Genomic DNA, 15,768 nt, shown 5'->3' with positions numbered 1-15,768 from the left:
TTTATTTTGTTGCCTTTTTTGCCCCAAAATAAAGAGTTATACCAAGAACAGTCCTCCTTTTCCTATCCATGTTGGAAACTGGCTCTATTATAGGACAATCACTGAGCAACATCACCATAACAATGTATATTTTATTTGTCATCATACTGTCCTGTCTTTTTTTATGTACTGTCCCAAAAGTGTTGTTTGGCTGTCTGCCATGATCCCTGTAAATAAAGCATAACTCCTACAATAAAAAAAGCATGAGAGCAAGCTCATTGATTTCCTTTGTGTCCCATAACCTAATATAACATATGTCAGCTATGTTGAGGCCTGAATATGGTCTTGATTTCCAAGGGCTAGTGTGACAGCAGGGCCTACCTCATCATTAAAAGGGTTGGTCCCACTACTGAATCACCTGTCTAACCAATGCAAATGTTACTGCTCACTGGGGGTAGCATGGCCTCACCTCGACTACTAGCATAGAATGGTCAGTGCAACATGACTATTTTCCAAAATTGTAACTACAGAGCAGCTGCGGTGAAGAAGGAAGGATTATTTCACCAACTAAACTGGGGTATAATTAGAATGACCACAGGACTGAGAAGCAGAGAACCTTCTTTACTCAAGTGGGTGATGATGCAGGCAGGACCTCAGGAGGAAGTGGGCGGCTCACTAGAGGTCAACCTGCTCTGGATGCAACACTCAGCTCTTAGCTTCCTGTTCAGCTTTGGTTCCTGGTTCAGGTACCTTCACAGGTAGTTCTGGATCCACTGCTATTAGCACATGAGGCCCAGGGCATTTTTGAGCACATCAGGGAAATATCAGCCGTGAGATGAGAATCATCAGTCAATGTGACCTGAATTCTGGGAGCTGACCTGCAAACACTATGGCAGTGCCGTGTGTGGCACGGTAAATGGTCACCACATTCACTGCTCTGAAAATGCATCACATTTTAAAAGTTGGATGTAAATTCAATGTAAAAATAATAAATTAACACAGAATTTTACAATCTTACATTCTAACACAGAATGTTTTTCTTTCCCTTCAATAAGGTTTAAGAGATACATTGTGAAACATTCAGTACTGCATATAAAAACATCTGAAAATGTAATGTTGCATTTAGTCCAGTAGATGGGGATCACGGCATGGAAATGTAACTTGTGATACACCACTCACTGGTAATTTTAGTTTAACATCAATTCATATACTGCTGAATGAAAATAGTTATGAATGCCACAGAAAATGACAATTGTTTTTGAAAATTCTATCGAAAATGCTAGACCAACTTTTTGGAGGTCAGAGCCATCTGGGTCCCATGACTTTTGATTGCCCTTCATAGTTAACAAATGACATGGTCTAGACTTGAAACGGCAATGTCTAGGCTGTATAGACAATGTATGATACATACAATGAAACCAAGTATACCTATCTTCTTAGGCACTTACACCAAGTATACCTATCTTCTTAGGCACTTACACTGAATTTGAGAGTTTGGGTAAAAAAAGACTCAGCTGACTGGTAATTCAACAGCTGTCAAAAAAATTATATATATACATGGACACACACATACACTGACCAGCATGTATAAAACTAGCTAACAGCTCCCATATGTTAAGAAAAACAAGCTGAGATCCCCAAAGTTGTCTGAACAGAGGCTTTAGCAGCAGTCCTGGAGAGACGTGAAAAGAAAACGGGGTGTTCATTGTTCCACAAGAAAAAATGGGAAAAAAGAACCGTTTACATGAATCAAACCTGCTAGCTTTTTTCTGTTTATTATTATTTTTTTTTCTGTTTTCATTTTGGCGATGCATTGATCGGGCTGCTGGGAGGCTCCTGTTAAAGCACTGTTGGAGTGCATGGATGGTACTCAAAATCAGGGATAAAATCCCCAGTGCTGACTGTGGCTGGTAGCCCTTCAGAGCCACGCATAATGGCAGTAGTATCGATATTAGATCTGTGTCTCATCGCTCTCTAATGACCCCTGCTGGCCAACCAAGCACCCACAGTCCCCACAGACCGCATGTGAAGTTTCTACCTCCGACTCATGTCTGTGCAAGCTCGGCTTGCAGGCTATGTGAGTGATTACTTGCACTCTCCCACATTGGCTGCGGCACTTGCAGCACGAGATCAGCTGCATACGATTGCACATTCCAATCTTGGGAGTAAATGGGGGAGGGGGAAGCACTTAGAAAGAGATGCATTGACCCTTTCTTAAATCCATCGCTTTCATGTGTAGTCTGAAATCCTGGTTATTTGTCATTTCCACGGTTCACCATAGAAACTCTGGGCAACAATGCTTTCATCAAGCAAATCTCAAAGCAGTCTTCCAGCTGTAATTTTGTGTGCCGTCACACCTTGTGTTCCTCTTTGTACCTTGGGAGCCATGTTCCTTCAACAAAAGCTTGCCACAAATCAGCACTGTACTATTTTGTTCTGGCTTACTTCAAAGGCCAATCTTTGCCAGCATGGATTCGGCCTCTATCACTCTGTGCCAGGGGATTTTTGGCCTTGCTCTCTTACTTTCCCCTGGCTTGTGTCTCTCTGGTGGTATAGACTTTCTTTTCTCAACAAATTAGAAAAAACCACGTCCATTTCACTTTTCTCAGTGTCTGTCATGACATCTCTGTGGTCTGCTCATCTCCCAGGTTCCTCTGTTTGATATTTCCTGTCACTGCATCTGGATAACGGTTCCTGGACATCTGTGTGAAAGGATCCCGGTTTCCTGTATGTGTCCTCAGACTGTTTCCAGCTCTCTTCGCCATACTGAAACACTGGCTTGACTCTGATGTTGAGAATGTTGATCTTGAGTAACTATTAGTTTAGACCTTCAATTCAGACCTGCCATCCTTAGGAAAATATTTTGAGTACCACAATAGTCAGTGTAACGCTTAGATCACATGCTTTCACACCACTTCGCTTTGCACACACACAAGCCTTTCTTCATAATTCTAGTTTTGACTGTTAAAGTTATCAGGCAAAATTGTATAATTTGACCTGATTCTAAAATATCACTTGCACTGCACTGGGCTATATTATGATATACTTTCAAGTCAAAAGTTTGAGTACACCTGCTTAAAACATTTTTTCATGATTAATATTTCATTATATGATATGTGTGCTTATACAAACTGATAACCATAAGTGAATTGCAAACTTGACTGCTACTCAGTGACTGCTAACTATATACACAAATTTATCTCATTAGGATATACCCCTTGAAATGCATCATCTCGTAAAGTTACCAAACATGCTTTACCGTTTTATATGTTAACATTACGGACACATTTTATGCTTGATTATTACTCCCCACTTCCCATTTTACCTCAGCAATGCAGCGTTACGCCTCGGTGGATAATAAAGTACCGCTGCGTATCAGTGGATGTTGAGTGGGTCGGGGAGGGGTTACAGAACCACAAGCACAAGGTCGTAGCATCTGCTTCAATCCGAGGGATGTAGTTTAAATACCGAATACATGTACGGTATTGTTTTGTATTAATTGGTTGTTTTCCGTAATTAAATTACAATAATATATACATTTTTTAATTAATTTATTTTTGCGTAGTTTCAGCTGGCATTTCCTACCTGCGTATTTTGACCAAGAATTGCGTAGTTGGCACACAAAATGCATGCAGGTTGGCAGGTCTGCCAATTCAAGATGTTAAAGTTGTATTTTTTTAATTCCAGCCTGTCATCCTCCTGGCCTTCTAACTTGTAGGCTATTCTGCCAAGATAGTGTTTGCTTTTGTCCATTGGTCTTCCTGTAGTTTTACATCACATTTAACAACTCATTTTTGTTGAGTCTTGCTTTATTGAATCGATCTGCTTGTCTGTATACTCCGCCTGGCATACATTTGAAAGCTTGGGATGCTAATCAAATATAATCAGTGTGATTTTGGTTGCCTAATATTGCTTGTAATAGTCTATATTTTTTTCATGTATTTGACTTATTGTCTAGTAAATAACCACCACAGAAAGGATACTGGTGACGTGTTGCCAGTGAGTGCACATTTATTTTGTACAAAGTGTCTGAACCTCTTTCATGGTAAATCAGGCAACATCTCCCATGTAGCTGAATGTGATCATGCACTAATGTAAAACACATTTGGCCATTGACATTTCCTTTTTCCTATGATGCAAAGTGGATGGTGTTGAGGATACAACACATTAAAACAATTGCTAATGCAGAGAAACACATGGGTAATGCATGATTTGTTAAATATTTAGTGGCAATACAACGCTTTGTGAACCTTTGTCGGTGTTGCCGCAGCAACAGTGCAGTTGAGCAAGCGTCAGGACCCATGAGTGTGCCTGAGTCTGAATCAGAGATGAAGCAAATGATGTTCAAGTTTGTTGTAAAAGTTTGCATGAATGTTGAGGATGAATACAGTGACATGGGTCATTTGTAAACATGCAGCTCCCAACTACAGTTAATGTAGACTACTTGAACCGTAAAACAAATTCCATAATTCATGTAATGACATGGCCTTTACAATTATCGTTAGCAACAAATTATAAATAAGAAAAGTGACTGAATATTTCTGTGCGGCAGTAATCCAATCATTATTTTTAGTGAATGTTAGAAAAGAGTCAAGTATTGCAAGCACTACCAAATAAATTTCAATATTTTCCTCTGTGTTAAATCATTCCTTTTCAGTAAACATCCTAGGAGCCAGTTTAAGAAGAGCCTAGTACAGCACCAGAGATATAATCTGGTGAGGTGCTTTATGATTTCTTATTAAATAGATAGTTCTGGGCCTGAATGCTGATAAAGTCGATTAAAAAAAATAAAAATAAAAGTAACTATATATATTAATTGTTGGTAACCCGTTGTATAAGTGGAATAAACCCCTCCCAGCTGTCCCGTTATTGGAAAATAGTGTACTTCTGGGGTGGTTAAGCGACCATGGCTTCACTTCAGCCGCATTACTACTCCCATCATACATTATTTTCCAATAACAGGACAGCCTGTCATAGTTTATTCCTTACATAGCTGACCACCTCGGAGCGGATTATCCCACTTGTTGCACAACTAATTACCTTATACAGCGGTTGCCAACAATGAGGCAAGTTAACACTAGTAAGTTAACTGACTCTCCCTAATACATAGTTGTATAAAATTTTATAACGGACTCTCTCCTGACGTTGATGGTATAACACTTACTGGAACAGCTGCAGCTACACTGAACCACTGTATCAATAGCCAAAAGGTGACCTTTTATGTATTTCTGGCTCACTTATACAACAATAACTATATATAGTTACATTTATATTTATTGATTTTTATCAACTTAATCAGCTGAAATTTAAATATTCTTCAGCGGCACTTTAGGCGTATTGTTTTACTGTTTTCAAGCAAAACTGTCGTTGATAGTTCTATTTTGACTGTTGTTATGCAAAACTCTGTTTGGTAGTTTATTTGCACAATAAATAAATAAATAAATAAAGTTACAATCTCAAAGATTTCCGTTTTGTTCTCTTCGGCGGTACCAATGGCGAAAAGCAGTAATTGCAGGTGTGTTTTTGGACCTCACTTCCCAGAGATCCAACCGGATCCAACCAGTGTCGCCTGTGTGACATCAGTCAGTTGGCACCTGGGCCACGCCAACTATAATACTTACTAGTTACTGAATAAAAAATGGTTGTTATAAAAGTAACGTTATGTACATACTCATTCATTGTCTAACATTAGGCTAACTTAAGCTGTCTTTACACTGCCGAGCCGGGTTAAAATGCTGTAGCAGACCTGGGGTAGAATTAGTGATGATCAATTTCCACAGATGTTCTTTATCCACCTTTTGCCCGGTATGAACATCGTTACACTACAGAGACGAATCCACGGGATTCGCTGTGGCTCGTGCAATTATGTATCTCGTGCACAATAAACACTGTCGTTCTCGTGAATGATTGTTGTGTGATATTTTTGAAACCCTGCCTTGCAAAATGTTACCCCTGGTGTTTCTGGTTTTGCTAGCTAAACTGTTCAAGAATAAAGCTGAACTGGGTGTTAAATTAGCAATCATAACAAGAAGAATAAAACAAAAACAAAGGAGATTTCATCAAAAAAGCGCATCAAGGCTGAAGGAACATATGAGGAAGCGTAATAAAATAATAACAACGCGAATCCATACTGCCGTATTTTTAATTTAGTTTTCTCTGGCTTGACATCTTTACACTGAAATCAGACCGGCTCTGCTCCACCTATACCCTGGGGTAAATGCTCTGTGTAAAGACGGCTTTTTTCCGATCATTATAATATATTGATGAACTTGATGGCAATGTAAATAACAGTAACGTTAAGGCCAGTTCAGATCAATGATTCGCAACGAGACAAAACGGTTTTAGAATGTTGCAGAGAAAATTTCAGCGGTGTGAACTGGTTATCTGCAGAGCGCCTGAAGCCGTTGCCTGGGGTTTCAAAAGACCCACCTTGTCAAATCGCCAAGTGCAGTTAGAACTTTTACAATCAGACGTCTTGGAATTTTGCAAGTTGCATCCAATCTCGTTGCGAATCATTGATCTGAACTGACCTTTAGTTCGCTACATTGCAACATGGTAGCATTGCATTCGAGAGACGTTTTGCGAGGTCGGTACCAGTCGGTAGCGTTTAGCGTTTTTTCTAATTGTCAGCTGACATTAGATTGTGTTAATTACATTAGATAGCTAGCTAGCTAGCTAGCTAGCTAACGCAACGTTACCTGATATGGGAGACGGCTACTGTGCGCAACTTAAACTAATGTTGCCTTTCTTGACATGGTCAGGTAGCTAGCGTTAGCTGTGAAAATAGCTAGGCTATGTAATTTAGTAACGTTATATTGTCATCAAATGTAATACGAAATCTACATCAACAAATAATATGACCTCTCATGTTACACAAAAACCTTTTAGGGTTCCATAACCCCCCCCCCCCCCCTTCTCTGTTATTGTAACGCTAGCAGACGGCGGAATTAACAGTACGCCACTCACACACAAGTGAGTTGAAGAGCGAGCCTGTTGCATTAGCTCCGTTTACCCTCTCTGGTGGATCAACCACTGATGGGTGATGGAAAACGCGTCACTAACTATGCGCCGCTTGTGATTTTTTCCCGGGAATGTCGCCACAGACACCCAGTTCTTTAATCATAAATAATAATAATAATAATAATAATAATATAGATTAATATAATAATAGGCTCAATCACCATTGTGTTACCTAATTCGGTGATAGATAGTGACTTAACAGACATTTATTTTAATGAAAATCTTCAAGATTATTACTTTAAACAAGAACCTCTGGTTGTTAATTCTATGAAAACAATGATTCTATTGGGAAAAATAGTTCCTTCTCATTTTTATACCATACAATTAGCACTAATTTTGGTTATTTATGTCATTACATTATTTAAGAAGATTGCAGGAAATCATAACTCAATCAAATTCATCTCCCTAGCCATGTCTTGCTTTTTTAAATTTTGTGGTCGTACAGTGTAGACATAGCTTCTTTCTAAGACCATCTGAAACCGGATTTGAATGCCAGATAGCTTTATGATGGTTCGCCATCACTTGTCACCTAGCCAATATTATAATTTAGCTTTAGGTCAAAATGGTCTCACAGGAAAGTTTTGTCTCATCATCGCTGTGCTACACAGTCAGCCTCTGCGATAGGCAGTAAACGACATGCACCTAATTGTTGTTTTCCATCATTTGGAAAATATTATTATTCTTGAAAGCTTCTGAGTATGGCTAAGGCTTATGTCGCTGATAGGCCTAGCTTTTTTTGGAGTAAGTCAGAAGAGTAAAGCCACAGCATTGATTCTCTGGAGGAGGAGGATGCTGATGAACACCGATAAGATTCCATCCTTGATTCATTGATATGTAAGAATAACTGCTAAAAAATATTTTGGCTATTTTGGTATGTTATTGAATAGGTTAGCACTATTTTCTAATGGCATTTCCATTGTGGTAATTGTTCGTTGGTGGCTCAGTCATATTTATGTTTCATGCACCCATTTGACGTGAAGCGGGACCATCGACAAAACATCTCTGATGGTGGAATATAATATTAATGTTGTCCCATCCCCATGCAACAACACATTACATAGTAGAGAAAAAGCATACAAGAGTGAATGATTACACATTTAGGTATGAGTACCACAGTGTGTCACAATGCTTTTCAATGTGATATTAATGTTTAATCTTAAACCATTATAAGGGGCAAATGTATATGCTTTATAATAGACTAAAAGCATATTCATTTTTGGAAAGATTCTGGATATGTTTTGACCCCTAAATATCTTAGACCCCAAGTTATGATCCAGAACATGTATAACTTTACCTGTTTAATGTATGGATGTATGGATCTCTCAGTATTTCATTACAAACTAAAAAAGAAAAACTTCATTTTTGCATTTTTGCTAAAATAATTGCATTTTTTAGCAATACTTTTAATGAAATTATTAAAATAAATTAATCTAGTGGTTAGTAAATGGTACTAATGTCCTGCTTCATTTAATCCATTTATGAAGTCTCTGTGATGCTCACACCTGGAGTTATACAGCTTTTAATGGGGCACCCCTTAAATGGGCAAGGATTGGCCCAATCTAGCATCCGTGTGAAGGGGTTAAATAAACACAACTCTGGACCCTGTAAAATTTACTGTGTGAGTACAGCCTGCAAGCTAGTGTTGGATTTAGCCTTGCATTTATCAATCGGCACAAGGCTGTCATATGAAGGTCAAAGTAATGTTTGACATTCATTATTTTACTGAGTGGTGCTGGCAGGCTGGGAGATACAGTATATCTAAAGGCAGTTACACAAAAAGTGAGGCAGTGAAAATATATGAACTGTCTGTTCCAGTGTAGGAGGGATTTAAATCTCCAGCGAGTCTGAGGGATTTCTCGTTCCTTCATGAACATAATTGTTTTGAGATTTGCACCTTGAGAATTAACATATTTAGTGAAGCACAACTTCCTTGATGTGTATGATTCATCCGTGCAAGGCTGATGCAAACAGAAGGAGGTCTGTCTTTGCTGTCAGTGCAAAATCTGGGCGTAATTAGCCAAAGCAACAGCTGTTCCCAGTCAAACAGTTAATATGAGATGGCAGGGCCAATGAGAGCTCTGCTCAGATCCTTTCTGCCATAGCAGAGCCATTATATCCAGTATGCCAGCACATTCAGTTCATCAACTGTAGGTGAGGTGATTTCAGATAAGCTAGCTCTGGCTCCATATCAACCAGGGTCTCATTCCGGTGACTGAATCAAACACACAACGGAGAAATCAAGCGCGCAACGGACAAATTTGAGGTAATGATGAAGGAAAAGCAACAACCTGACCGATAAGTTTAAAAAAAAAAGTTATTTTCTCTACTGTCCTTTTGTTTCAGGAGAAAACACCCTTCACGCATGAGCTCCTGTGTGTAGGAATGCTCTCTCATTGCCTCGTCCTCGCTGGCTTTCTCATCACTGATTTGGCTTCATCTCGACCCCGCTGTCCCATCGCCAATAAGCAGACTTGTCCACCGGCCAGCTCTGAGCACTGAATATGTGGGCTATGATGTATGGCCCCTGTGGAGGGTGAGCACCGATCCACCCTCTTCCTCCTCCTGCTCCTTCTTCTCCTGCTTTCTCTGACACATTCACAATGCTCACAATAAATCTGTCCTGAGCAAGAGACAGGGAATAGCAACCCATTTTTCACTCCTCTCATTGTTCATTGTCCAGCTGATACCCCTGGGGTTCCTCCTGTCTGCAATTCAGTCAGTAGCTCTGAACTAGAGGATTATGGGTAAATCTCACAAAGGATGCTGCTCGAGCGATCCACTTAACCTGCTTCGATTGACTGTGAACTCAGCAGTTAGAATAGGCCATGCCATTGGTTACCTTTTGTCAGATCTCTGAGTGCAGCCACTGTCATGATTACGTTAGTATGTGGCTACTCATCGCAATGGGGACATGTTTGAAGTGGAAGAACAGGGTAGGCGGGGACGATTGGCGAACTCACCGAAGTACTGGCCTTTGCCTTCTCTGAAGGGGGGGCCCACAGGCCCCTTCATCATTGGCTGAATGTACTTCATCTGAGGCATGGGGGGGTAACCTCCTCCCAGGACACGCCCCCCCAGGAGCAGCAACATGCACAGCTCCAGCAGCAGCATGGTCATCGGCCTCCCGGAGTGACAGCCTGCAGTCCTGGCTTGGTCGAGGAAAAGGGGATGGGCAGGGAGGAAGGGAAGGTCATCAATATGAAGGAATGAAGTGGAAACAGCCTGTAGCTCTGATTCACGTAAATTTAACATGTGAAATATAGGCTAAAACATGTGTGCACATGGGATTTTGCATTTGTTTCATTTGTTTAAAATTTATTGTCCTCATCAGAGAATATTCTTTCCATAGTTGGTAAGGGAATTGTACAGTGTATGTCAGACAAAATGATATAACAGGATATAAAAATAAAAATATAAAAAAGGATTAGACAGTGATATATCATTTTCCTCATTATTTACAGAAACTGGCATAAAACGTATACTAGTGCCTATAAAATGTTATATTCTTTTCCAAATGATGCCATCGTCGTCTTCAACTGGACCATTGCTGGAGTGTCAAAGACAAAGGGCAATCCAACTTGAAACATTTTTATCAAAAGTTGGTAATCTCTAAAATTTTAAAACCTAAGATTCTCAGTGATTTGGGCCAGGGAAGTCATGGAATGTGTTTTGATTTATTTGCTTGAAAACCAAATAAATGATCATCCCCATGACGATGATAAAATATCTGGTTAGTTATAAAACATTGTGGTGCTGGTATTTTAGTTGTTTAAACTTCTCTCATTCTTTGGTTTCAACTTGAATATTACTGATAACTTTGCCCCTGAGGGCTTAATTTATATTAGACTTGAAAACAGACAGATTACAATATTATTATTTTTTGATTATTATTTATATTCAGAAAAATTAGTCTTGGAATGCTTTAAAAGTATTCATCATAAACTGTAGCAGCAGCACCTTCGTGGAACTGGAAATGTCTCAAAAATGAAAACAAAATAATACAAATGTGTTGGCCAAATGGTTTCATGATAAAATATCACAGCTAATAACTGCTGCTGCAGGCTAACTGACAAATCTGACAGTTTCTCAGATATAAAAGCAAAGAGGTAATATCGAATGACACCGCAGAGCGCATGCTGCGTTCCCTGCAGGAGATCTGCTAATGAAATGTGCGCTTGCCTCAGTCCGCCTGTGAGCGCGAGACTTCAGTGGTGCACGTCTAAGCAGCCAGATCTCGTGAGCTTCATGTCAACCATACACATGTGCACATTCAGCAGAGAGGATCACCCTGATGTGGCCTAAACAAGGTGTCCAGCTCCTTGTAACAGAGGAAAGACCAGCAAGTGCCATTATTGTAACTCAATTAGTGATAGTATATGGAACCCACACACACAGAGGAACAAACATGCGCACACACACACACACACACACTCCAGTACAAACCGAGGCTCTTAAAACGATAGGTAGAGGGGCTGTCCTCCACAACTGGCAGACATGGGAGCCTCTGTAATTAAACCCACCCAGCACAGGACTGGGGTGCCAAACCGAGGTGGTGCTGCATGTTCTTGGCTCCCCAGTTTGTTTAACCTGTCATTCTGTGTGACAGCTGGGCCTGTTTGCTTTCATTTACTCCAGAAAGGAATGATAATTTCATCCTCATGTTGTTCGCACTAGATATTTACACAGCCCTGATCAGGTGCACGGCTGAAACACTGGTTTTGGAAGGAGCTCCCAAAGTGATTGCCCTACACATCTTCTAATGAGGAGCAGGAACTGAGAGACGTACTGGGGGAAGGGAGGGCGGAAGCAGAAAGTGTTGATGCCAGCAGAATCTGTCTCTTCCACTTCCAACCTGAACCAATGGGTTAGTCAGCTGTCCTCACCCCTTGGAATGCCATCGCTATAAATATGGGTCCCAGGAATTTGCTTGGATCACTCACATAAAATTCCAATCAAAGGCTGGCTTCAGAGCAGTATACTATGCACACAGCATACAACACTCTGCTTTAACCACACAACACATTTATTTCAAGTCCCTGGAGGTGATACTCATGATTCCCTCCCTTTGAGATTTGAGTGAAATAAAGTTGCAATGATTGATTTTATCATTGATGTTAAATGTAGGGGAACATGATTATAATTGAATCAGCTGAGATCTTTTTGAATAGGAAAACCAGAGGTGCCCTCCAGGACCAAATGAACTAAAGCTGAAGTTCAAGGACCCAGAAGAACATGATTTGCCATGCTGAGCACTTCTGTGAGTTAGGAGAGTATATTGAAAGATATGCACAATACCTCTGCTACACCACTACATGAATCAAGACTATAAGTCAGAAGGACACAGATATAGATGCTGTGTGCATTTTCCAGCTACCATCGACATGGGCATCACTAGCTGGTTTGTGTGTGATCTGAGGGGCACCGGATAAAGCAGCCCCTGGTCCAGCCCTGCTCTCCCAGCCGCATGCACGAGTGATAACCCGGGCAAAGTCAGCTCCGGCCTCCAACTCCGACCAATAAGCTTCATTTCCCCAGTTCCAGTGGTGTGTCCTACACAGGAATGACAGAGCAAGCAGAGATGGAAAAGGACACTCCCACTGCAGTCTCCAGCTGCCCCCCCCCCCCTCCACCCCTCCCTCACGCGGGGCTGCGGTCCGGCTGTCTGCCTGTGCTGGCTCTGCAGTTCGCCAGCTTTTCCCCCTCTCAAATTATTTTCATCTTTATTATTGTTATTGCTGGAGTAAGTGTTGTTGGTGCAGCCGGGCTCAGGAACGAAGCCCGGTCCGGTGCAGCTTTCGCCGTATAACCGCTTCCTGTGTTTTCTCTCCGCCCCTCTTACTTTCGCTCCCCTGACCAAATCATTCACTCCATGTAAGGATGTTGGACAGGGAAAGCTTGGGTGAGATGTATACCAGGAATCTGAGTGGAGTATGAGATAGCGCTTGAATAAAATGTTCACATCCAACCGAGTTTGCATCTCATGTAAAATCTCTGCACCCTTCCTCTGCCCCCCCGGTCCAGAAACAACACAATCATGGGGCAGACCACGAAAAAAAGCAAAAAGTGAGACGAAAACCATGCGGCCAAGCAGAGAAAAAAGCAATCAGTCAGTAGCTCAGTGCTGATTGGCTCCTGTTCAGACCAGAGTTAACCATTCCTGAGGGGGAGGGGTGTTGTGGTTTTGTGGAGAAACATGTAACCACCATCGAGCAGGCGTCTGTGCTCTCGGCATGATCAGAGGCAGACATTTCTCCCATTCCACATGCCCAACACAATCTGTTTACCAAGGGCTTCTATTCAGCTTTGCATGGAAGACATAAAGTAGCAGTTATCGTCTCACGCAGTATGTCTGGAAAACCGCACACACGCATATGCACATGCACGCAGTCACATGTGGGCACGCTCAGAAGGGCAGACAAAGGGACACGCATAACCACACACACATGTATACACAGAATGACTAGCAGATAAAAAAGAAAAAAATACAGTAAAGCAAATAAAGAAATGGCCAAATAACCACACACACAAACACACGCATATGCGCACACACACGGAAACACAAGCACACACACACATACAATCATACACAGAAACACAAATGAATCAATACCCACATGTACTGAAACATGCATATCCATATAAATTACAGTCTGCTTCCAAAAAATGAATAAAATGTCATGCATTAGTCATTCTATTGAGCAAGAAACTGCAAACATTATGGCCTTTGCCAAATTTAGGTGGCCTTCAAACCAAAAAAATATCACAGGAAGAGAGAGAGAGAATGAGAAAGAGACAGAGAAACTAGAAACAGATTTATCATTTAATCTCTACCCATCTTATGAAACTAAATAATCTTAACAGTCTCAGTATAAAAAATGCATGACCAGACAGACAAAACAGCAAAATCTTTGCTATGTACTAGATGATGGATGACTGCTTTTTTTCTTTAATTAAAAATATGGTCCAAAAGACAGAAAAAAAATGAAAAGAAAAGGAGCCAAGAGAGAGACAGACTTGTGAAACCACGCAAACAAAGTGGTAACTGGAAGACCGCAAACCTCTGGATCTTGTAAGGCATGTATCCGTAAGTGGGGATGATAAAAAAGTGTGATTTTTTCTCTTAGCTGTGGCCGTGTCGCGGCCTACTCGCCGCCGGTGAGCCGAGGAAATGATTGAGCATTTTGACCACCCCGCCCCCTGGAACTGGACTGCAGTGTTCACACAGGGGGCGTAGAAAAACAAACAGAAGGCCGCAGATATTCCTTAAAGCGTGCTTATAAACTGCATGGAGAACACTGGCCGCCCACAGCATTATTAAATGTTTCCACATTAACTGAAACAAGGAGCACTTTTCTACTTCCCCAGCATCCCATCCTCTTCACCACACACATAGTCCATGATATTTCCATTCCGGGGTGTGAGCCTTGGCTTACGGCTCTCAACCCCCACTCACCATCACCGGAATCACGCCCGTGATGATGGAAAGGGTGAAACAGAGTGACTATAAGGAGGAGATGAGGCAATGGGAAATGGAAGTTATAATGTACTTTGGTGTATGTAATGTGACCATTTGTGCTTGTCTTTTTGCTGGTGTGTGTGTGTTTGTGTGTATTTGTGGGTTATCCTTTTCTGTTATACTGCTGCTCTTATTTAACAGTTAATTTATTTGCTTAGGTGCGGTTCATTTTGTGAATAAGTGCAAGTGATAAATGAATGTAGTGTAATACGTGCTGATATGTGTGTGTGTTCAGGCTTCTGCAGGTGCGTGCGTGTGCATGAGTGTGTCTGGCTGTGTTTCCCAAAAAAGCCCCCAGCACCTGCTCCTGTGATGGACATGCTGCTTGTTGAGTCTAGGCGATGGGGGGAAACGCATATGAGGCTTTATTTTCAGAATCACCTTTTTTCTGCATGAGGTAAGACTATAAGTCTATAACTGAGTGGCGTTTCAGTCACAGCTCCCTCCTCGCCCCTCTCTCCGCACGCGTTACTCATATTCCGCGAACCGTCCGCGAACTCTTTGAACACGACCGCCTAGGGTAAATAAACACGGTAAAACCGCAGGATGTTCGGCCACACGTTTTAGGAGTAAGGTACCGAAGGCACGGCGTAACTCTACTCCGGGTCAGCGTTTCATCGGAAGGGTTTGACATATCATCTGCTACTACAGCCCCTCTGCGGAAGGCTAAGCCAAGGGTTTTGCTGACTCTGTTCCCTGAGAATGTTTGTCCGCTGAAGGTCTACAAAGGTGGCCTATTCTCTGCCCCCCCCTCAGCCCCACATTAAACAGAATCATAAGTAATAAATTATCCGTTTAATGCTGTCGGCTGCCTGCCGGGTCATGACGCAAGCTGTTTACACTTTCCACGGTGACCGCTCCCCTCTCCTTAAATTTTCCAAACCCCTGTTCCAGGTGTGTGTGTGTGTGTGTGTGTGTGGGTGGGGGGGGGGTATTATATGAGGTCGTTTTAAGAAGAAAAAAAATGCTTGTCAAATTAATTGGAAATCATTGTGAGAGGTATGAGAGCACTGCTTCATGGTTTACATAAATGTTCTGACAATGTTATGTGTTATAAACTAGCTAAGTTTGGGTGATATCTGTTCTCACCACGCACCAGCTAGATGGAATACCTGAGCTGGTAAGATCAGGTATCACCCAAACTTGTAGTGATGTAGAACAGAACATGCAGTGTAATGTAAGTTACAGGGTGACATTTGACTTCCTTTTCCAATCAGAAGCAACGGTCGACCTCATTCTTCTCGACGGCATAG

The 15,768-nt window shown here is 41.4% G+C and overlaps 1 protein-coding gene across 4 annotated transcripts in view; it reads right to left on the bottom strand.

The window, feature by feature from the left end:
- col8a2 (collagen, type VIII, alpha 2) overlaps positions 1 to 15,768 on the bottom strand; it is a 58,144-nt gene that overhangs the window by 11,404 nt on the left and 30,972 nt on the right. For 2 of the 4 annotated variants that reach the window (XM_035431184.1, XM_035431182.1), the window contains one exon: positions 9,960 to 10,148. In XM_035431184.1, the coding sequence (XP_035287075.1) occupies positions 9,960 to 10,116 (157 nt within the window). In that variant the 5' untranslated portion in view covers positions 10,117 to 10,148. The remainder of the gene's footprint in view (positions 1 to 9,959; positions 10,149 to 15,768) is intronic. The other 2 variants (XM_035431181.1, XM_035431185.1) reach the window with 1 other exon arrangement.

Source organism: Anguilla anguilla, chromosome 8 (genome assembly GCF_013347855.1).
Source record: "Anguilla anguilla isolate fAngAng1 chromosome 8, fAngAng1.pri, whole genome shotgun sequence".
In the NCBI taxonomy this organism is placed as follows: Eukaryota; Metazoa; Chordata; class Actinopteri; order Anguilliformes; family Anguillidae; genus Anguilla; species Anguilla anguilla.
Note: the sequence above shows the minus strand (reverse complement) of the source record. Positions and strands in the feature narration are given on the sequence as shown.